Genomic DNA, 24,553 nt, shown 5'->3' on the forward strand with positions numbered 1-24,553 from the left:
GTGCCACCGCGCGCAATTACAACGCCCTCGAGGGCATTTTAGTAATTTCCCGTTGTCGGAAAAGTCCCCAATAGGGATCGGGTGAGACCACCGGGTCGTTCTTCTCCCCCTCCCGCCTGCTGTCCTCTCTTCCACTCCCCCCCCCCCATGAAACCATAGCCACCTCGCCGTCCAACAGCCGCCGCGCTACCAGCCCCTCCACGGCTTGACGCCACTGCGCCCTCTCCTCTCTTCCCCGATCGCCTCTCGGCCCTAGCCGCTACTACCCAGTTGAAAGCCCCCAAGTGGCCTTATGACCAATTAGTAAAGACTCAAGCACAGTACATATGAGCTGAAACGATAGAGGCCCCGAAATTTGGGATGTCGGCTTTATTACGTTGATCGTAAAATAATATGTACATTGATAAATGTATATACAATGATAGGAGCCAGTGGCTCAAGTGTAGTAAGACCGAAGATGAGCAATGTTCCAGGGCCTGTTGTTCTCCTCCTCAGATGTGCGTGAATCTTTGTTCTCACGTATGTCCATGAGGTAATATGACCTGTTGTTGAGGTTCTTGCTGACCACAAAAGGTCCTTCCCAAAGAGGTGAAAGCTTATGCATCCCTGTCTAATCTTGAATCAAATAGAGCACTAAGTCGCCCTCCTGGAAAGTCCGGCTTCAAACCCTACGGCTATGATAGCGACGTAGGTCTTGCTAATATATTGTTGAACAAGCCTCCACAAGATCACGCTCCTCCTCGAGAGCATCCAACGCATTCTGACGCGCCGTCTCATTATCAGTCTCCACGTAAGCCGCCGCTCTGGGCGAGTCATGACGAATATTGCGTGGGAGAACTGCTTCAGCACCATAAACCATGAAGAAGGGTGTATAACCCGTTGATCTGTTGGGTTGGTCCTGATGCTCCAAAGAACTGAAGGAAGCTCTTCCACCCAACAACGCGGAGTCCGTTTTAAAGGAACCATAAGCTGGGGTTTGATTCATCTCAAGATCTCCTGGTTAGCACGTTCCGCCTGGCCATTGGACGGAGGACGTGCGACTAATGAAACATCAAGCCTGATGTGCTCTTTTTGACAAAATTCTTTCAGAGCACCTTTAGACAAATTCGTCCCATTATCAGTGATGATACTATGAACTGTAGCCTCCTCACGATTACTTACTGGCTCTGCTTCAACTCACTTGGTGAACTTATCAACTACAACCAATAGGTTAGTCTTCTTGTCTTTAGACATTTTGAACAGCCCAACCATATCAAGCCCCCAGACTGCAAACGGCCAAGTAATTGGAATCATCCTCAATTCTTGAGCCGGCACATGAACTTATCTTGCGAATTTCTGGCAACCATCGCACTTGCGAACTATGTCCTCTGCATCAGCATGAGCCGTCAACCAGTAAAAATCATGACGAAAAGCTTTAGTCACCAGAGATCTTGACCCGGCATGATGACCACAATCACCAGCATGGATTTCTTGTAAAATTTCACGGCCCTCCTCATGAGAAACACGACGTTGAAACACTCCAGTCACACTGCATCTGTGTAACTCGCCATTGATGATAGCCATGGACTTAGAATGAAGGATAGTCTGACGTGCAAAAAGCTCAACCTCTATAAGCTCACCCCGGTTCAAATAAGCCAAATATGGTACTGTCCAATCTGGGGTTGCACGTAGAGCCGCCACCAGCTGGCCCTCCATGTCAGGGACTGCCAGGTCTTGTTCTGAAGGTAACTTGACAGAATGATTATGCAAAACGTCAAGGAACACATTTGGAGGAACCGGCTTACGTTGAGAACCTAGCCGGGATAAGGCATCAGTTGCCTCGTTAAGCCACCGATCAATGTGGTCCACTTGAAATTCCTTGAAAAAGCCAACGATATTAGTCACTGCCTGGCGAAAAACCGCCATGAGTGGGTCTTTAAAATCCCACGTTCTTGAAACTTGCTGAGCCACCAGGTCTGAGTCACCTAAGCACCTGACCAAGTTTAAATTCCTCTCCTTAGCCATACAAAGCCCATGGAGCAAAGCCTCATACCCAGCTGCATTGTTAGTATAGAGAAACATAAGCCTTAGAACATAACAAAACTTCTCATCTCGAGGGGAAGATATCACAACTCCAGACCCCAAGCCTTCCAGCTGCCTAGACCCGTCCAAGTGTATTGTCAAATAAGTATTATTTGGCTTCTCCTCACGTGTCTGCAATTATGTCCACTCATTGATAAAATCCACCAAAGCTTGAGAATTAATGGCAGTCCTTGGCACATATTTGAGATTATGTGGCCCTAACTCGAGTGCCCACTTAGCAACCCGGCCTGTGGCCACTCTGTTTTGAATTATATCCCCTAAAGGAGTTGAACTAACCATAGTAATTGGATTCTCAAGGAAATAACGATTCGGCTTGAGACTAGTCATGAACACCCCAAAGACCAACTTTTGCTAGTGTGGATATCTCTGTTTAGACTCTGTCAGAACCTCGCTGACGTAATAAACTGGTCGTTGAACCGGATACTCCTTCCCTGACTCTTTGCGCGCCACAACAACTGCAATGCTAATGGCTTTGTTATTAGCCGCTATGTACAGTAGCATATACTCCTTTTCTGTTGCGGCAGCTAAGACAGGCGGCTCAGCCAACTGCTTCTTAAGCGCCTCAAAGGCCTCATCAGCAGCCTTACATAACAAGGGCGTGCCATGAATCGAGCATAAACCAACCGTCTAAATAATGCATGATATGGACTTTTGATTTTGACTACCTCAAACCACAGCTTCTCCACTCTGAAATTAGCATCATCACCAAAAGCTATTTCCAACTCAATCTTACCAACAGGGTAAGCCGACTTGCCAGGAACCACTCCATGAAAACAGTGGTTGACGAAGAGTTCCCTCTGGCAGGAAAAGGAAAGCTACTTATTTTTTGAAGTAGAGAATGCAATGTAGTTGAGTTAATTCTCTTTCACCTTGTTTGTGGATAATTTGCAAGACAGATAAAATGTTATCAAACAACGTATGTACTTTTTTTTAGCTCACTAATATGGAGATCATCGGCACCTTGCTGCTAGCCTTCCACGACGACATTGATCATTTGCTCACTTAGAACACGAGTTAGTGAATTTTGTGATAAGAGTGCGGGTTGAGAATGAGTGGGATGAGGGTTGGGGTTGGTCTGTTCAGTTATGGTTTTCTAAGGAGAATAATTTCTCAACTTTAGGAAATGTGGCAAATTGCATTTCTCTACAGATGCTTTTGGGGCGAAATTGCATGGGCAAGCAGTACATATATCTTTTTCATCAAGTTGTACAATTTATTGATTAGTAAAGAAGGGTAAACACATTGGTTGGTTGTTACAAGAGTTAATAACGGACACGGTGGTGCATTAGTTACATGCCCAATAAGAACACCATATTTTTATTCCGTAGTAACACGCGACACTCAACTGTATGTTACAATGTGGCAATTTCCCTGGACAGATTGGATCTTCCTTCTTGGCTCGAAGGGGTGGCGCACACCTCACCCCCCCCCCCCCCCTTGGTGGTGGTGGCCAATTGGCACAAATACGAGGGGAGGGGATCAGGGCGATTAGCGGGGGACTACTCCTTGACGGTCCTTGGGGAAGTATGGTGTGTAGGAGATATGGTGTCATGACGAAAGTGAGGTGGGTATCATCCGGTTTTAAAGAAGAGGACTCTGGCAAAAAATGTCACGCTATGACAGGAAACCAAGCAGGAAGGGGAGGGTGCGTCGTGGGTGGGGCTTTTGTGCTAGGACCATATGTTGATTACATGTAGGATAGTCTGCATAACCGCATTTCTTCGGACAACCACATTTCTCCCCTATATTTGGAATAGATTTGGGGGAGCCTGGATATCCAGACGTTGGATTTTGGCGAGCCCGCTGGGCGCCCGTTTGATGTCCGAACACGCCCAGACATATGAAAGGAAAATTAGCTTCGACCTTGAAAATGATTTTAGTCATTTGCTTAATTCATTTATATACATTCTGGCCCGTAGCAAGGCAAGTGCCTTCCACTAGTACTAGTGTATTTATGTTGCAAGGTTCCGAAAGGATGCCTGAAGCCCGGAATCTTTTGAGTGTCTGAAGGAGCAACTAGATTAGCTTTGCACGTATAGTTAAAACTAATAGTAGTAATTAGGACATAAGATTCAGTACAAGTAGAATCGATGGATGCGGCTCACATTCAGACACAAATGCGGGGGAGAAACCTTGACGGCGAGGATGCTTCCAGGTTCCAGTTCGTGCATGCATTATCTGAAAGAACTATGAGGGAATTGACCTCACATGTTGGGGGTCCAGTTTTTGTTCTTGCAGGAAAATATGATATGATATTATATACAAAATCAGACACAGACTCAACAGCTCTAGCTTTCTTCGTCACTGCTTCCACCTGCTTTGTCTCCTCTTCAGTGCTCCATCACTGCTTTCTCTCTCCTTTGTGTCCTCCTGAGTGCTTGCTCCATCAGGAAGGAGACTGGCTTATTTATGCCCTCCCGGCTCATGATATGACCAAAGGAAGAAAGCTGGCTTCTGCCTTTTGAGCCGCCTTGCTCCATTGTGTTTGGTTTTCGCCTCTGGGCACCTTAATTTGTACTTCCTCTGTAAAGTAGTGATCCAAAAGATCTTATATTAGTTTACATCCCTATTTAATCAAATAGTCTTATATTAGTTTACAGAGGAAGTACTACATTTCATACCCTATATATTCCCTTGCTAGTAATTAAGCAAACAGAGCTCCTGCCTGCATTTTACCGCAAAAGAAAAAAAAAGAGGTATTATAGCTTGAAGCTAGCAAAGTGAAACACTGACCGTTTTAGGAACTGCTGATGGAAGCTCACTCACCTTTTACATAATTGCAACTTGGGCCACCGAGTCTCCCATGATTCCATCGGGTCTAAAAATATTCACAATGTCGAGGAAATGAAAGGCTACCATCAAGAAAAAGGCTATCGATGTACAGCAGCAGTCGGCGAGTGCCCTACCCACCAAGCGGTTGTCGGAACAAAATCGAAACGAATGGATGCTGGCTTGGGTTGACGTCCTGGAAAACGTAGCGACGATGAGACTCTATGTGGATTCCGTGCCGAGCCCCCACCGGGTGCCCTAACCGGCCCGGCGGTGGGTCGGCGCTGGGCGGCGGATTGCTGAGCACGTCACGAATGATAGTAAACCTGGGCATGGACAGCCTGAGCCCGGCCCAAAAATCCAGGCCAGGACGGGCTTGCACTTCACTTTCCATCCTGCAAGGAAGTTCCGGTCAGGCTCAAGCTTCTCTTTTCCATGATTTCAGGCAGAGCTTTTTGGCTTCGGGCCGGGCTTAATGGAGGCCAGGCCGTGGCGCGGCCATGAGGACAGTCGAGACATCGAGCGGAGCCGTTTGTCATATTTTATTTATTTCATATTGTAAAGATATATATTTTCCTCTATTTTTTTAGCAAAATATATTTTTCTCTATAAATTTGGTCAAAATTTGCGAAGGTTTTTCTTCTTGTGAAAATAATATCTAAGCCCACTATGAAACGCAGCCACCAATATAAGCACACTTGACTTCACAAACACTCCTGTACACGCACTATGGCCGGAGCCATGACCACACCACAAAAAAAGGCCATTCTCCGGTTAGTGTCGCTACTCGCTAGTCGATCCATCACTCTGGCTATTCTCCGGTGGGTGTGGTTCAATTCATCCGTTCCAAGGCAGGCGGCGTGCCTGCAACTGCAACCACGCCAGGTGGCAGCGCCGCTGTCGCGGCCGGTATGGTGCCGGTGGCAGCGGCGCGGCACATGGGGCAGGTGGAGTGCGCTTGCAGCCAGGCGTGGACGCAGTCGGCGTGGAACAGATGCGCGCACTTGGGGAGTCGACGCAGCTTCTCGCCGGCCTCCACCTGCCCTAGGCACACCGCGCAGTCCATGGGCGCGGCCAGCGCGTCGACCTGCTCGTACATGATGGCCGCGTCGCTCATGCCGGCCTCCTGGTCCTCCGCACCAGCACCCGCGCCAGCGCCGCGCTGACGACGGCGGCGGCGGCGGCGGCAGGCGTAGGAGACGGCGAGGTAGAGGAGGATGGTGAGGATGCCGATGGCGAAGGAGAGCCCCGTGAGCAGCAGCCGCGAGCGGGTGCTGTACCTGGAGCTGTCCGCGACGGCGAGGTCCGCGAACACCCATGATGTGTCCGGCGCGCCCATGCTGCTGAAAGGTGAGAATGGCGTCGGCAGCTGTGGATCTGTGTTTGTTTACGTCGTGGTGGTGGTGGTGGTGCTGGGGCAAAGTGGCGCCGATGCAGTATATAAAGTGGCGGCCGTACGTTAGGGTGGCCGCCGCTGCATTCCGAATCTGGTAGTAGTGATGATCAGTGAGCTCCACTCGCGTCGCTCATCACGTGCCTCCCGATCGAGATATTTGTGGGGGACAAGGACACGCGCTCCCTTCCGAGACGTTTTGCATGGTGGTGGTGGTGAGACCTGTGCATGCAACGTACCTATATTCTCGATGGATGGTCTAAGTTACTCCCCACTATGACCATCCTGAGGCAAAGGTGTTGAGACCTGTGCATGCATCGTACCTATTCTCGATTCTCGATGGATGGTCGACATGAAGTGTTACTCCTACACCCTTGAAAGAAAAAGTGTTACTCCTACTTTGATATTTATGCTGTTGCTAGACTAGTACTTACTGTTTGGGCCGACTAGAAATTGGACTTTTATGATAAGTGTTACTTGATGTTTATGCTTTTGCTAGAGTACCTCTCACCTCAATGCAAACAGCCTTGCTTGTATAGTCTCTTCTTCTCGCAGGCACAAGAAGGACCTGACCAGTTGATTGCCATGATGCCATCAATGCATTCCAGCTCCGGCTCCTCCAGATTCGGAATGCAGCGGCGGTGGTCGGCGGACCTGACCAGTGGCCTGGTTGTGTTTTTCTCATAGTTGCGGGCTTCTTGGTGTTGTCCGGTGACGTCCGTCCTCTCTCGTCTTTCTCTCGTAGGGTCGGATGTGCGTTGGAGCGAACCGAACGGACCAGGAGCCACGCAGTGCAGCTAGGCTAGCTCTCCTGCACGCGAGGGAAGCAGAATGATCCCGGCGCCATGCAGTGCAGCTAGGCTAGCTTTCACGTGGTATTTCCATACTTTTTTTTAGAACATAACAATAATAATATTTTTTTCGAGAACAGTATTTCCGTACTTTTGATAGACCAAAAAATCAAAATATTGCAAGCTCAGAGTTTCAGAATTAGAAAATCCAAGAGTTCAAAATTTTGAAAGTGACATGGAGATGAATAAGCCACGCCATGGCTGCGGTTAGAGTGCGCCGCACCTTTGCCAAAAAAGTCTTTTTTTTTTTTGGAGTCGAAAGCGCTAGTTCATTCCAGTCGAAAGTTCGTCTCCCCACCCATAGTTATCCATGAAATGTCACTATCCCAGAAAGGGAATAGACCACTTTCTGGCCTCTCTTACACTGTTTTGCCCTCAGGGAGCACTAAAGTGGTAACAAATGTGCATGCATGATGTTGGCACGTCCACACCTCGCTCGTTTCCTCTTCTTTCTTCTTTTTTTTAATAAGAAAGAGAAGGGCCAGTGCGCTTACCAATCTCAATTCATACCGACTGCCTGCTAAGAGCAACTCTAACAGATCCCGCATCCTCCCGACCCACAAAACGTTTTTGCAGTTTGCGGAAAAACTTCTTTGCGGGTCGGCGCGGACGGCCGCAGTTGTAGACCCCGCATAATGGACCCGTAAAAAAGGATATTCCCAGAATATGCTTTTTTACGGGTTGGGGTTGCGGCGTCTGATCTGGCGCATCTCCTCCCGGCCCGCAAAACTTAAATTTGTAACTCAATTTGATCTAGCATATTGCATTGCTTTGACATAATTGAATACAAAAAGCATCACCAAATCTTTGCTAGAATAGCAAGACCTAAGAAAACAAGAACTACAAGAATGCATTTTAGAAGATTTCCAATTTCCATAACTGCTCCCACTAGTTGGACTAATATCTTCTTCATGCATGCTTGATTTTGCATTCTTCTTTCTTCATCTTTGGTTCGGTAGAAGTAGATGTTGCTTCCCCTCTAGTTGCACATACAGCCGCATCATTGCCTTCGATTATACTAAGGAGTGCACTAACATCTATTAAATTTCTTTCTATCAACAAATCAATGTATTGCCCTTTCCATCCCAAAACCAAAATGAGCATCCTTCGTCCTACACAAAAGAATGAGCAAGCTCAAAGTGAGCCACCGCAATTTAGCTAAAGAATGAACTGTGAAACAAGCTACCGCAAGTGCACGTACCCCGTCGTTTTCGCATTTGAAGAACACCCATCCGTGGTGCTTCGGCGTGCTCGAAGTGAGCCGCAGCACTTTCCGCGTGCAGTCGTCGCACTCTATGAGCGGCATCGGCAAGCCACAAAGACGTTGCGCGAGTGCCGAGCCCCGTGGACGGCCGGACGAGTACGGCGGACGGACGAACTCGCACCTGCATGCGGCGATGCACCCTTGCCTGGGCTGCGGGAGAGGCCCCCCGACCACTCCATCGCTTGGGGCAGCCGGCGGCAGGAAAAAGCCAAATCCGGCGGCCCGCGATGAAGTGCCGCAGATCTGCAAATCCGGCGGCCCGCCGACGCAGGGGGAAGGGGGGAGGCCTCGTGCGCGTGGCGGCCTTCTGGCGTGCTCCTACCGTCTGCGGTCGCCGGAATCTTGGGCGGCGGCCGGCGGCGGCGCGAGAGGGGAGAGGAGAGGTGGTTGGTGGGAGAAAGCGCGGGATGAAATGTCCCCCCACCAACCGCTTCCGGTTATATGCAGGGCACCGCAGCCGCGAGGGGGAAACCCGCGTTTTCCCGGGTTGGGCTCGGGATTTTTCCGCGCCCTCTAAAAAATTTTGCGGGCCGGGACGGGATGCGGGGTCTGATCGAGCGGGTTTTTCCGCCCCGGCCCGCATTTTGACGGTTTTTTTACGGGTCGGGGCGGGATGCGGGGTCTGCTAGAGTTGCTCTAAGAAGGTATACCAACAGGAAACCCTAGAAAAAAAATGTATACCCTCGACACCCATGCAAAAGTAAGGCGAAACCCCGATGGTCTCTCATTTCCAGTGAGCTCAGTAAAAGGTAGAGCTGCTAGCAGGTCAAAATTCTGTTTCGAAAATCAAACCACTTCGTTGCATTGTGTGCTGGAGGAGGAATGACTGAACCAACAGTTGATGTTACCGTGCACCAGTTGTTGATGTACCATGCACGCGACGGTACATCAACTGGCATACTAATGTCTAGTGGTGTGGTGTGGTGCACCGTGCACGCAACGCGATGTTGTGGGGGCCGAGATATTACGGCAAGGCGCAGCGCCATCGTTTTTTTTATTGTGTCTGCACGACAAGGCAGGGTGAAAAGGGACGGGAGGTAGATAGAGGAGGATTGAGTTTGACACACACGAACCAACGGCACTCATTCTCGAGGATGGTCGAGGTGATATCTACGTACTCCCTTGGTCCCTTTTTATCTTAAAAAACTAATGATATCTTCTCCCCACGCATGAGAGGTCCTTCACTGGATATTTATGTTGTTGTTACCAGTGTTTAATTAGGTCGACTAGAAATGGCGCTTCTTCCCTCCTATATGGCGCTTCTTCGCGGAGTGGCCCTCATGGAGCCACAGACTCGGGTCGCCAAGTGTGCTCGCTTGCTTGGCACGTCGCTTTTGCTGGCCACTTCCATCTCTTGTTCGCTGCTGACTGGTCGTGATTGACTTTAAAAAAAATCTAAAAAAATTCCCAAAAAATAAAAACAATCGTGAATTAAAAAATGTTCATGGTTTTTGATAAAGTTCACGAATTTGGAAAAAATCATCAAATTTAAATTTAAGTTCATAAATTTTTAAAAAATCACCGATTTTGAAAAAGTTCATCGATTTTGTAAAAATAAATCATGAATTTGCAAAATGTTCATGAATTTTATAAAAAGTTCATCGGTTTTAAAAAAAGGTTCATCAATTTTGAAAAATAAATATAAACAAATTGAAAAAAGTTCATGGGTCTAGGAAAAAGTTCATCGATTTTGAAGAAAAAGTTTGTGAATTTGAAAAAAGTTCATCGATTTTGAAAAAAAGTTCACGAGTATGAATTCTTTTAGCATTTAAGAAAAACAAAGAAAGGACCAAGAAAAAAGAAGAGGAAAAAGAACTAGAGCAAAAAAGAAACAAGAAACAGAAGGAAAATAACGATGAAGAAACTGTCCAAAAAATGTCAAGCGAACCGGAAAAACCGGTTAAATCGGAGGCTTTACGCAAACAAAGAAAGAATAACAAGAAATGAAGAAGTATGAAGGCATAGGCATTTGTTGTCCCTAGTGGTTAATGCGGCTTAGACCTAACAAATAGATCGCATGATGCACCTTTTTGCGGTTTAAGAGAAAAAAAAGAAAAGATGCAAATGGGCCGACCCAACATGAGGGGGATGCACCTGTTTGCTAAAATGCATAGTGACAGACGTCTGAAGCGTCAAATAGGAAATGCCACTACCGGGAAGGCAAGGAAGCACAAGACAATGACATAACAAAATTTAGGGTAAGACACAACCGTAATCACTTCTACTGGCCTCAATAGCATGCTAAAGCCACCAAATTGTACATGATGCTATTGGCTTGACTCCCCTCCAAATGTTACAGCCCGAGATAGCACGCTATTGTTAAAACTTGGTTTTGTATTTTGTTGGTTTGGTTCCGTTCGGTTTTGAACTCCGATCTCGCCAAGATGATACAATAAAACGCAGCACCTTCGAGCTAAAAAAGGGAGCCTTTGTATTAAAAAAGAGGACATGAAAAATATATGATGTGATAGAATTTACTAGATGAGAAACGTAATCGGGTCCCTGACATCTTCTTCATGGTTGTAGCTACGTCGTCGTTAGGGACAACGCTTCTTGGGACGGAGAAGCTTCCAATGCACCACGACATAGATGCCATGGAGAAAATGACTAGATGAGCTGCCTCCCTTTAGGCACTTTTGGCCGGTAGGAAGAAATAAGAAGGCCGCCCTTTGGCCTACATGTAAGATGGCGAGATGGAGTCAGCCGATAACCGAGCACCTTGGCTGGCTTTGCAACCAGTCCCAATCAGCCATCGAGGATGATCACAAACCCCATCCGGATCACCATCTCCTCTATGCTTTGATTCCACCACCATAGTGACCTTGGAAGATGGAGAGAGAGCAGAGCACCACCATAGGGACAGAAGCACAAAGCTTATTGGTGGAGGCACCGATTTTGCGTTCCATAATAGCAGCTGACCATCAGTCAGCACCACCAGGATCGCCACCACCAAAAGCCAGCAACCGCTGCTCGCTTGAAGCGGCGGCATCCTCTGCACATCGACATATCACGAGACACCACATGGGCAGAAGACAAACTAAAACTAGATGCTCTATTCACAGAACTACACCGAGCACCTCTCCCTTTTCTGTTCTAGCCGTCGGAGAAGATAGGGGGTTGAGCCGGAAGATGCGGCTCTCTGTCGAAGCGCATGAGTTGTCTCCACCCTTTCATCGATAGAGGTGACCCGTGACTATTCAAAAGCACAAGTTGGCTATTTCCTGTTGTATGTATCCTCCCTTTCTAGTTCATGTAAGATTTCGTGGAAGCATTCCTACTCCCTCGAGGGGAGTCGCGTGCGTTTATATTGATGAGGCCAACGGCCTTGCCTTGGCGTACAAGGAGAGGTACAAGAGTTTGGTTACAACACGAGATAAAGGAAGAAGTTGAGGTTACAACGGTATGGAGCCACAGACTTGGGTCGGCCAAGCACGTGTGCTCGCTCGCTTGGCACATCGCTTTTGCTGGCCACTTCCATCGCTTGTTCGCTGCTGACTGGTCGTGATTGACTTTAAAAAAAATCTAAAACAATTCCCGAAAAATAAAAAGAATCGTGAATTAAAAAATGTTCATGATTTTTGAAAGGGAAAACTTTGTTTTTGCCACTCTAGCTTTTGACCACTTTGCTTATGCTACTCTAGAATTTGACATTTCACTTTTGCCACTCTTAGTTTTTGACAATACATCACAATTGCCATTCCGTGGCAAAAACAATAATTTTAGAGTGGCAATCGTGATACATTGTCAAAATTTAAGAGTGGCAAAAGTGAAATGAAAAGTTATTGCTTTTGCCACGGAATGGCATTTGTGATGCATTGTCAAAAACTAAGAGTGGGAAAAGTGATATGTCAAATTCTAGAGTGGCATAAGCAAAGTAGGCAAAAGCTAGATTGGCAAAAACAAAGTTTTCCCTTTTTGAAAAAAGTTCACGAATTTGGGAAATAATAATCGAATTTAAATTTAAGTTCAATTTTTTTAAAAAAAACTTCGATTTTGGAAAAAGTTCATCGATTTTGTAAAACAAATCATGATTTTGGAAAATTTTCATGAGTTTGAAAAAAAGTTCATCGGTTTTAAAAAAAGTTTCATCAATTCTGAAAAATAAATATAAACAAATCGAAAAAAGTTCATCCATTTTGAAGAAAAAATTTGTGAATTTGAAAAAAGTTCATCGATTTTGAAAAAAGTTAACAAATATGAATTCTTTTAGCATTTAAGAAAAACAAAGAAAGGACCAAGAAAAAAGAAGAGGAAAAATAACTAGAACAAAAAAGAAACAAGAAACAAAGGAAAATAACAGTGCAGAAACTGTCCAAAAAATGTCAAGCGAACCGGAAAAAACTGGTTAAATCGGGGGCTTTACGCAAACTAAGAAAGAATAAAAAAATGAAGAAGTATGAAGGCATAGGTGTTTGTTGTCCCTAGTGGTTAATGCGGTTGATGCACCTTTTTTGCGGTTTAAGAGAAAAACAGGAAGAGATGCAAATGGGCCGACCCAACACGAGGGGGATTCGCATGTCCGCTAAATGCATAGAGATGGACGCCTTAAGCGCCAAATAGGAAATGCCACTGCCGGTAAGGCAAGGAGGCACAAGACGATGACGCTAACAAAATTTAGGGTAAGACGCGTCGCTAATCACTACTACTGCCCTCAATAGCATGCTAAAGCCACTAAATTGTACATGATGCTATTGGGTTGACTCCCCTCCAAATGCTATAGCCCGAGATAGCATGCTATTGTTAAAACTTGGTTTTGTATTTCGTTGCATTGGTTCCGTTCGGTTTTGAACTTCGATCTTGCCAGGATGATAGAATAAAATGCAGCACCTTCGAGCTAAAAAAGGGAGCCTTTGTATTAAAAAAGAGGACATGGAATATATATGATGTGATAGGACTTACTAGATGAGAAACGTAATCGGGTCCCTGACATCTTCTTCATGGTTGTAGCTACGTCGTCGTTAGGGACAACACTTCTTGGGACGGAGAAGCTTCCATGGCACCACGACATAGATGCCACGGAGAAGATGACTAGATGTGCTGCCTACCTTTAGGCCTTTTTGGCCAGGAGGAAGAAATAAGAAGGCCGCCCTTCGGCCTGCATGTAAGACGGCGAGATGGAGTCAGCCGATAACCGAGCACCTTGGCTGGCTTTGCAACCAGTCCCAATCAGCCATCGAGGATGATCACAAACCCGATCAGGATTACCATCTCATCTATGCTTCGATTCCACCACCATAGTGACCTTGGAAGATGGAGAGAGAGCAAAGCGCCACTGTAGGACAGAATCACAGAGCTTGTTGGTGGAGGCACCGACTTTGCGTTCCATAGCAGCAGCTGACCATCAGCCAGCACCACCAGGATCGCCACCACCAAAAGCCAGCAACCGCTGCTCGCTTGAAGCGGCGGCATCCTCTGCACATCGACATATCACCAGACGCCACATGGGCAGAAGACAACCTAAAACTAGATGCTCTTTTCACATAACTACACCGAGCACCTCTCCCATTTCTGCTCCAGCCGTTGGAGAAGATAGGGGGTTGAGCCAGAAGACACGACTCTCTCTCGAAGCGCATGAGCTGTGTCCCCCCTTTCATCAACATAAGTGACACGTGACTATTCAAAAGCACAAGTGGGCTATTTCCTGTTGTATATACCCTCCCCTTCTAGTTCTAGTGTGGAGAAAATGGAAAAGAAATCAATGAGTCCAAACCAAGACTATGTTTTTTTTTAGGAAACCGGGGTTATGGTTGGATTTATAGCGTTGGTAATTATCTGGAAACTATAGTAGTAAGGTGCACTGGGAGAAGAGTAAATAAAATTTTCAAAAGCAATTGCCTCACGCGCTCGGCATACCATGGAAAGGTGGACACACTCAACAGTCAGGGACCATGAATCACTGCAAACAGTGGAGTGGGAGTAGGAGTAGTGCGTGGTTTCTTTCTCCGGTGAGTCCCTGCCTGGTCGTCCTCCATTTCATTGTTGGGACAAACCTGGTCGGGCGACGAACGCCGCGTACTCTTCGGCGACACGAACGCCGGACGAACCTCTCTCTCTCTTTCACCCGCTTGAACAGAGGTAGAAGAAGAAGCACAACACACTGGATTTTTCAGGCGACCAACGTCATGCCGCACGAACGGCGCCACGCCGATGAACGGCGCAACGACCGCACGCACGGCCTTTCTTTTTCTCTTAACCGGGCACATACCCCGCGCTCTACAACGGACTGGATTACATGCTTAAATAGCCAGACTCACCAGCCACCCCCGCAGCCTGAACGCACACATAGCTAAACTACCCTGGAGTGTGGAGTCTAACAAACTCTATCCATGCACACACACGGACGCCCACCTCCTAGAATATCTCAACCACATGCAACCATATCCATCCCATGCATGCACGTAGCTAACAACTCTGGAGTCTAACTAACCTACGTGCATGACACACACGACATAATCAACTGACTCAATCATGATTATCCTAACATTCATTGTCGGCACGGCCGCTTTTTCTTTCTCCACTGAGTCTCCGCCCACAGACTCCAGGTCAAGCCTGGTCGTCCACTCGTCCTCCATTTCATTGTCGGCACGGCCGCTTTCCCCCCTCCGCATCCGCCTCTCCGCTCCCACCCTCCCTCCCTGTCAAGAAGGGTACTCCTCCGGCGAGGGCGCCTCCACCCTTGCCGTCAAGTTCTTCTCCGGCCCGCCCGACCTCAGCCATCCTTTGACGCTTGTCCTCCGGGCCCCGGCGCCGCTTCCCCCGGCAGAAAAGGGTACCTACCGTAAGCCAATAAGGTGGGTGATAGATGGGAACTCGTCCCCTGGTTTTTTGGTTAGTTAGTGCTAGATCCGTATCCTCCGTGGATCTAATCAGGGGGCTCCTTTTTCTTCAATGCTTTTTTTGGTTGCTAACTATATAATGGAGAACAAAGGTCCGTCCGATTTGTTTCAGATTAAGACTTTCTATATCGATGTCTCTTTCACACTTCATCAGATAGACATATCACTTCTGTAATTTCTTACACACAGATTCTCTTTTCTTGTTGCCATACATAATCAAGAGAACAAGTCCGTCCTCTCTTTCAGAATTTTTAGATCGAAGTCGACTTCAGAGTTCAGAACTTCAGATAGATATACAGTAATATTTTTCTGCAAAAATTGCTGCTTCTTCTTGTTTGCACGTACGGCTAATGAACAACACTAATTATGCATGTTTCAGGAGAATAACACCTAACTTCCACAACCGAGATGACGGACGGCGGCCAAGGCAGCGAACTTGCTGCTCTGGAGAAAGTGTTGCTCGATGAAACTGCGGATCCAGTCAATCTACCTTTCTCGCTGCTCAGCTCCATCACAGGAAATTTCTCTGAAGCTCAGGAAATCGGCAGGGGCGGGTTCGGAGCCGTTTACAGGGTAAGCAAGCATACCCTCCACCCTGAACTGAATTAACCAGAAAGCTGACACAGATTCTATGTGAGATGCAGGGAGTGCTTCCAAGTGGTCGCTCTATCGCGGTGAAGCAGCTCTTCGAGAGGTACGAGATCCTGGACAAGAATTTCGAGACCGAGGTCACCTGTCTCGCGTGGGTCAAGCACAAGAATACCGTGAGATTTCTCCGGTACTGCTCTGAGACGCAGCAGGTACTGATGCCATATGATGGGAAGCGTGTCTTGGCAGATGTGCGGCATAGGCTGCTCTGCTTTGAGTACATGCCCAAAGGATGCCTTGCTGACTATGTCTCCGGTAAAGTCAGATTAGCCTTATAGTTTTCTTTGCGTTTCTACTATAGTAGTAGCAAATGTCTACCAACTACAGTCCAGAGTATTTATTGTTTGCCACTCTTCTGAGCTTTGTTAATTCCTTTTGCACACTAAATGGTACTCCCTCCGTCCCATAATGTAGGATGTGTTTTGACACTAGTCCTACATTATGGGACGGGGCGAGTAGTTTTCAGCTCTGTTCTTATACCGCTGCAAAACATGCACTCTTCTGTTTGGACATATTTTGAATTCTCATCCTCTTTGCCTCAGAGAGAGGAGCGCACTAACAAATATCTTTTCCTGTTGTGGATAGAGCTTAATCGAGCATCCAAAAAAAATATCGGAGTATCTCCCACGTTTTGACAATGAGATGGGTGTTTCGAGAACTTCCTTTGAACTTGTTAGCATATTTATTAACTTTCGAAATCGGGCAATCATTCACGAAGGCCCTTTTTTGTTTCGTTGGACTGCTTATTCCACCGCATATGGTACTAACTATTTGTTATACTGTATCCTCTTCGCAGATGCATCTTGTCGACTTCAGTGGACCACACGTTACCAAATAATTAAGGGGATCTGTGAGGGCGTACATTATCTTCACCAACAGGGTATTATTCACATGGACCTCAAACCTCAGAATGTATTATTGGATGATAACATGGCGCCCAGAATTGCGGATTTCGGTCTATCACATCGCTTAAGTGGAAGCCAGAGTCGGGCTATTACTGAGCACAAGCTTGGGACAATGTAGGCTAGCAATTTTCTTTGCGAACTTAACATTTTTATTAGTCATCTGCAAAAAAATTTTGCATACTCTTCATTCACCTAATCGAACAGACTACACCAAAATTTTGTGCAGGGGATATATGGCACCAGAATTCTTAATTAGTGGAGAAATCACCTTCAAGACCGACATATATAGTTTGGGCGTTATTGTAATGCAGATCCTTATGGGACATAAGGAGTGCTCCAGTGTTAAGGAGGTAATTATTTTGTATGTGAGGTTTCAACAAAAAAAATTGTAGACAACATGTTTAGAAGAAACCACAATCTTGTTGGAAAAAAAATTCAACATATATTCAGTTAGTGTATCTAATTAACATTAGAATTTGCAAATGACAAGATCTGAATGTTGTCTTTGCAATGATCTTCCACCCAAAACATAAAGTAAAATAAAGCTGATTTTGATTTCTAAAGTCATTATGTGCATCGAAAGATTAATAACACAAAATTAATCAAGTGAGAAATTCAAATTTGTTTGTGATAGTAATCCTTGCATTTGGTCTCTGGTCCTGATCCATACGGCTGCGTGTTTTTGTTTTTCTGTCCTAAATGCATGTCGTCCTTCTTTATAACAAACCATGGTTATCAAATTGCAGGTAGTTGAAAGCTGGACGGACATGTTTGGGATATCAAATAGTCACACATCATTGGAACAAGTAAAGGCATGTGCCGAGATAGGGATAGAATGTACGAACTATTACCCAGGGAACAGGCCGACTACATGGTTTATCATCCATAGAATACTGGGTGACGCGGAAATTTCAAATTGGCCTGTTACAAGTGATGTAGGTGCCTCAACAGAAGGGCAGGTACAATCACTCAATAGTAAATGTATGTGATCTACCAGTAATTATTCAGTGATGTGTCATGGTCATTTTTTTATTTTTGTTATAGATAAGCATTGCCTCCAAGCAGGCGGATGAGTTGAAATTAATGGATGGTTCTGCTGCTACACCATCCAAACTGCCACCATCAACATTGGAGGTGGAGCAGGACGATAGCAAATTGAGCCAGGAGAGGAAGAGGAAGGCATCAAACGTGAGTGTGGCGACTAGGGTGATGAGCATCCTGCATGGCAAGCTTACCACGTTCGTGGGCAACGAGTACAATACGTGTTATTTAGTGATTTCTCCTAAACATGTTTTCATTTTTATTGTAGATAAGCTTCTCGAAGCTAGCGGATGAGCTGAAGTTGACGGGTAATTCTGTCGCTAGTGGCAAGCTGATGGATAATTCTATCACACCATCCCAACTGCAACCATCGGCACTGGACGTGGAGAAGGAGGATGGCAAGGTGAGACAAGAGATCAAGAGAAAGGCATCAACCATGCTCGGTGGCAGGCTTACCTTATCCATGGGCGCCTAGTACAATATGTGCTATTTAGTGATTTCTCCTAATCTTGTTTTTTGTGCGCAGATAAGCTTCTCCAAGATGGCGGACGAACTAAAGTTGGTGGATGATTATGTTGCACCATTCCAACTGCAACCATCATCGCTGGAGGTGGAGCAGGAGGATGCCAAAGTGAGCCAACAGAAGAAGAGGAGGGCATCAACCGTGAGTGTGGCGACCGGGGTGATGAGCACCCTTAGTGGCAAGCTTACCACTTTCATCAACGATGAGTACAATAAGCGCAAAGAGGTAAGGAAGCAGATGTCGTTCCTTGAGAAGGAGTTGAGTGCCATACATGCTGCTCTTGAGCTGCCGGAGCTCATGAATGAGCTTGCTCCAGGTGTAAAAAAATTGGAGGGATGATCTCAGAGAGATTTCCTACGACATGGAAAATTGCATTGATGACTTCATCCGCCAATTCGGGGGTGAGGATGTTGAGGTAGGTTTTTTCTGGGAGGCTGCTGAACTTCACAAGAGGTTGTGCGAGCTTCATCAGATTTCCAACCAGGTGGAAGAGCTTAGGACTCTTGCGGTAGAAGCAAATGCTCGACGAGAGAGTTACAAGATTGATGATTGCAAGCCTAGCTTTGGCCCTGTGGCTGTTGACACTCGTTTGCGAGCGGTCTACCAGGAGGCGGCCAACCTTGTGGGCATTGAAGGCCCTAGAGAAGAGGTTATTAGTTGGTTGATGAATACTCAGAAAAAACTAAAGGTTGTGTCCATTGTTGGTTTTGGAGGCCTGGGTAAAACTACACTTGCCAAACAGGTGTTTGACAAGATCAAAGAGCATTTTGTTTGTGTGGCATTCTTTTCAGTTTCGCAGAGGCCTGATTTGAGAGTGCTTCTCAATCGCCTACAACTGAAACTTGGGATAAATGTCTCTTCTCACGATTGCGGGTTTGACGACATCATTGAAGAGCTAAGGAAGTATCTCACAGATAAAAGGTAATTACTTACGTTCTATAGTCATTTGCAATGGCTACTATCTTAAATTTGAAGTATCAAGTAATTGGTGTGCATGTTCTGGTTATGCTTGTTTGTCCATGCATGTGGGAAGTTTGAATTTTTTTCTTATTTTTACGATTGTGATATAGATTCAAAATTACAAAAACATGTTGGAGCAGAAACACTGTCTTTTTCCCGGGTACTCGGATTCAAATACCAATGGATTTTTTGTTTCTTTACTGGCTTCATATAATTCTGAAAACACAAGTTTTCTTGAAGCCTCTTGCTCATATCTCTCATCAAAGTGTGCAATTCTATAATGTTTCTTTAACAGATCCCACACTATACATCTTCTGAAAAATTTGATTGATGTATTGTACTTTTTTCACTCAGTGTAAAAAAATTGCTAAGATGTTTATTGGAAGAGTCTTGTGAGGGAGGGCGGGAGGAGGGAGGTGGAGAGAGAGGGAGGGACCAACCATCCGAGCAATAGATTTGCTTACATCAATTTTGTTTTTATTTTGCATGCTTCTTTCTTCGACGTAGTCATATCCTGCTACATTATAACCATGCGCAAACATTTCAACAGGTACCTTATTGTAGCTGATGACTTGTGGGATCAATCAGCATGGAATACTATTAGTTGTGCTTTTCCAGAAAATGGAAATGGGAGTAGAATAATTGTAACCACACGAGTGGAAGATGTGGCTGGCATGGCCTGTCATAATAACCGTGAGTGCATTTACGCAATGAAGCCCCTCAGTGATCAGAACTCAAGAATGTTATTCTCAAATAGAGTATTTGGGTCTGAAGTTGTTTGTCCACCCCATCTTAAAGATGTTGCGGCTGAAATTCTGAAGAAGTGTGGTGGTATGCCGCTCGCAATTATCACTATAGCTAGCCTATTAGCTACTCAAGTGAAATCAAGGAAACACTGGGCGAGCATAAGGAAATCTCTGGGTGCCCAACCTGCCACAAATCCTTCATTGGAAGAGATAAAAAAATATTAAACCTTAGCTACACACATCTTCCTCTTCATCTCCGGCCATGTTTTCTGTTCCTTGGTATGTATTCTGAGGACCACATCATACTACGGGATGATCTAGTTAAACAATGGATAGGTGAAGGCTTTGTCAGCAGTTTGCATGGGCCAGATTTGGAGGATGTTGGTAAGAGTTATTTCAATGAGCTCGTCAATAGAAGCATTATTCAGCCATGTGAAATTAGCTACGGAGAGGTGTTGTCTTGCAGAGTACACGACATGATGCTTGATTTGATCTTAAGCAAGTGTGTAGAAGATAATTTTGTAAGTGTGGCACACAATTCTGAGGACATGGCAAGACTGCTGCATCTCAGCAAATACAAGGTTCGCCGGTTATCCCTGTGCTCCATGGCTGTTGGTGGAGCAACATATGACACTGCTATTGCTACTAGGCTGTCACAAGTTCGATCATTACTGCTCAGGAACGCTATACTCCCTCTTTTGTGGTTCAAGTACCTTAGGGTGCTAATCATTTTCAATGACCGGGAGATAGTTGACCTCACCGCTGCTAGCCAATTGTTTCTGCTGAGGTGTCTGATGGTTAGAGCTTGGAAGATAGAGCTCCCTACTCAACTTGGTGAGCTTGTTTACTTTTTTTTTGACCCGGGCCACAACCCCTTTCCATTAAATGCATAACGGAAATACAAAGTTCAACATTCAGCGAACACCGACCCAGTATAAGCGACTACAGCATAAGGAAACGAGAAAGGGGTAAGGCGAGATCTGGAAACCCACTATGAGCACTCGTCATCGAGCAGCCCATCGCGGGACGAAAACCCAGTGACACCTAGCATCACGCAAACCACTAGACCTAACCAGTTCAAGACAAACTTCAACAGGAAACATAACAGTACTACAAACGCCCTGCTCGCAGGCAAGACACAGGGGAGCAAAAGACCCTCGCGCAGGAATGCGATCCACCAAACGGCTGCACACAGTTTCGAAGCTCTATTCTGCCTTGGTGGGGTAGATTCAGTTCGTCGCCGATGGAGGTGCACAAATCCTCATCATCGTCGAGGCATTCGATCTCAGCATCTTGGCTCCCCGCTCCATGGACTCTCGATCCTCACCAGCCATCAAACCTGCCCAGTATGTCAAAAAGCCACAAGCAGCATAAACCACATTAAAATGACTTTTAAGAGATTTATGTTCAAAGGTAGCCTGATTGCGACTGGTCCAAATTGCCCAACAAATAGCTGCCAAACCAAATGTATAAAACTTGGCCCCATCGGGAAGGAAAATGTAACAACATGAGCTTGTTTACTTGGAGACGCTGGACATAAATGATTGTGAACAGATAAAGAGCATCCCTTCAGATATAGTTCATTTGCCCCGCCTGTCCTGTCTGGTTCTTCCAAATTGGACATAGTTGCCTGAAGGTATCGAGAATATGAAATCACTGCACTCCCTGCGAGGGCTTGACATGAAATCGCTGAAGTGTTTTATGGGTCTCAGCGAGTTGTTCAATCTGAGGGAACTGCATATGTCAATAGATACTAGTTTGGAGTTGCCAAAAATTGATGCTTTGATCTGCTTCATTGAAAAGCTCTATAACCTTGAATATTTGTTCATCTCTGGCAATCCTGCTGAATGTGAGCATAGCCAGCAGCGCTCATCATCTAATCCTTTTGAACATATTGAGCGTCTTGAATTGCAATTTTGGCGGTTATGGAGAGTTCCAAAATGGTTGTGTGGTCTCCATTCCCTGCGCTTGCTTAAGCTGTATGTTGAAGAGACATCAACTCAGGATGTTCATCTGCTTGGAAAACTTCCCTCCCTCGTCCACCTCGAATTCAGAGCATGTGAAATCCCTGATGAAAGAGCTATGTTAGGCACGGGGCTATTCCCAGTTCTGGAGTTCCTAAATTTCTGGTCTAGGAAAGACACTACAGCGTACCTGGGCTTCGAGGCAGGTGCTATGCCCAGTTTAAGAACACTCAGGATCCGTGGGTCCCACTGGGGCGGCACTGTACCAGTCGGCATGGAGCACTTGTTACACCTCCAGGAGATCAAAGTGCATGGGGTCTGCAATAATAAGAATACGGTGGAGACGTTGAAAGAGGTCAAGGACGCATTCAAGCAGGCCTTGCTGATGCACCCGAACCGCCCTTCTGTTGAAGTTCATCATTTATAGCAGTGTATAATTACCACATGCATCGCACTATGTCTATCTTCCGTAGACCTGCTGGGGAAGTGAAAAGGGGCAGCTGATTAAGGAAGGAGCCCGCCACGAATGTCTAACTTTTCCGGATGTGGTTGTACTCACGACTGCCGATGTGTCTGCTGCATCTTTGTTTTTGACAGCTAATGGGGGATACCGATTAAGATCTGTATTTTTCTTGTAATCTGCCTCTCTGTTATGGCTTGTAATCCCGATGATCAATAAATGAATGCTCCTCCTGATCCTTAACTGTCATTTGTTGGAACAACCCAGTCCATGGCGAAGGCTGTCTGCTACGCACGGGAGAAGGCACCTCCTAGAGAAGGTGGACCGGTGTAGCCGAAGCTCCTTTGAGAGAAGAATTGACATCCAATTTTTGCTGGAGAAAAGAATTGTCAGGTTAATTGATCGTAATCCAATGCAAATGAGCGTGTACAACACAGAGTAGAATCTTAGTAATCCCTTCAGAACTACAAAGAGAGGGGGGAAATGATGAGAGCAGAAACTATTTTCTCCATTTGCCCTGCATTTTTAAGTTCAACCCTTCCTTTGTACTTTGCTGCGATCTCACAACTGATTTCAGTTGAAACATCGCCTAAAAGCTAGAAATAATAAAAGCTGCGAACAAGAACATCTCATTTTTCCATTCAACTTGGGTGAATGGCAAAACAGTTGAAGCTGACAGAGATAACATGACTTGGGTGTTGTGCCAAGCAGGTGAAGGAAGTCAATACAAAGAGTTCATAGAGACTGAGTGTTGTAGAGATCATGCCGTCTGCTATAGGTTGCTTGGAGGACATGCAATTTCCTGAAACTGCATCGTTAACCCGGTTGAATGGGGTGCGCTTTTCACAGACTGAAACTGCACTTCATGATCTACATTGGATCACGACAGTTTGTAACAAGTGCTCAGCATCGATCTGCAACAATCACTCTCTGTCAGATGCATGTAACAGTCTATCTATATATTCATAAACAGACTGACCAGAATGAGCAGAGGACTGAATCCCAGCTAGAATCATACACAATCTTGATGGCTGCATGCATCGTTCTGATGCAGAGGCCGGGGGATAATCTCCTTTTCGAAAAGAAAAGAATCATACACAATCTTGGTCTAGTGGTTTTTGCATTTTTCCTACGTGTATATTTTTTCCATTTTATTGGATCCAAAGTGAACTCCTTTATCTCACTTTTTATGCAGATAGCGCCGATGAACTAATCTATTATATACATAATACAGAAGACAAATAAGCCACCACGTTATTCCACACAGATTAAATTACCTCAACCGTTAATTTTAGATATAGACGGTTGAGATTTAAAGATCTAACGTTACATACAAATATTGTGTATGAGCAATTTCTATCACATGCCAAGTAAACAAAAGACTGTCACGTATATGTCTATAATGGAAAAAATCAAGCATAATCACATACATGATAAGGACTCCTCCAAACAAAACATCACGTATGTCACAAAGGAAATAAAGGGACATCTTATATTTGGAAGCACCAACCAAGGCTCCGTTTATCCTCAGAAGAAAAAAACATCCGGTTATGCACCAATTGAAGGAAATATGCCCTAGAGGCAATAATAAAGTTATTATTTATTTCCTTATATCATGATAAATGTTTATTATTCATGCTAGAATTGTATTAATTGGAAACATAATACATGTGTGAATACATAGACAAACTTAGTGTCACTAGTATGCCTCTACTTGACTAGCTCGTTAATCAAAGATAGTTATGTTTCCTAACCATGAACAAAGAGTTGTTATTTGATTAATGGGATCACATCATTAGGTGAATGATCTGATTGACATGACTCATTCCATTAGCTTAGTACCCGATCGTTTAGTATGTTGCTATTGCTTTCTTCATGACTTATACATGTTCCTATGACTATGAGATTATGCAACTCCCGTTTGCCAGAGGAACACTTTGTGTGCTACCAAACGTCACAACGTAACTGGGTGATTATAAAGGAGCTCTACATGTGTCTCCAAAGGTAAATGTTGGGTTGGCGTATTTCGAGATTAGGATTTGTCACTCCGATTGCCGGAGAGGTATCTCTGGGCCCTCTCGGTAATGCACATCACATAAGCCTTGCAAGCA

The 24,553-nt window shown here is 45.4% G+C and overlaps 1 protein-coding gene and 1 pseudogene across 1 annotated transcript; one reads left to right on the forward strand and one right to left on the reverse strand.

Annotated features, from left to right (window-relative positions):
* Positions 1-5,681: 5,681 nt before the first annotated feature.
* Positions 5,682-6,207, reverse strand: LOC125520202 (RING-H2 finger protein ATL39-like). The gene has a single exon (XM_048685042.1). The coding sequence runs from the start codon at positions 6,188-6,190 to the stop codon at positions 5,684-5,686; it is 507 nt and encodes a 168-aa protein (XP_048540999.1). The 5' UTR covers positions 6,191-6,207; the 3' UTR covers positions 5,682-5,683.
* An 8,716-nt stretch (positions 6,208-14,923) lies between these two features.
* Positions 14,924-22,730, forward strand: LOC125525928 (annotated as a pseudogene).
* Positions 22,731-24,553: the final 1,823 nt, after the last annotated feature.

Source organism: Triticum urartu, chromosome 7 (genome assembly GCF_003073215.2).
Source record: "Triticum urartu cultivar G1812 chromosome 7, Tu2.1, whole genome shotgun sequence".
NCBI lineage: Eukaryota > Viridiplantae > Streptophyta > Magnoliopsida > Poales > Poaceae > Triticum > Triticum urartu.

Coding starts and splice junctions, on each gene's coding strand:
- LOC125520202 (XM_048685042.1), bottom strand. CDS start 6,190: ATGGGCGCGCCGGACACATCATGGGTGTTCGCGGACCTCGCCGTCGCG.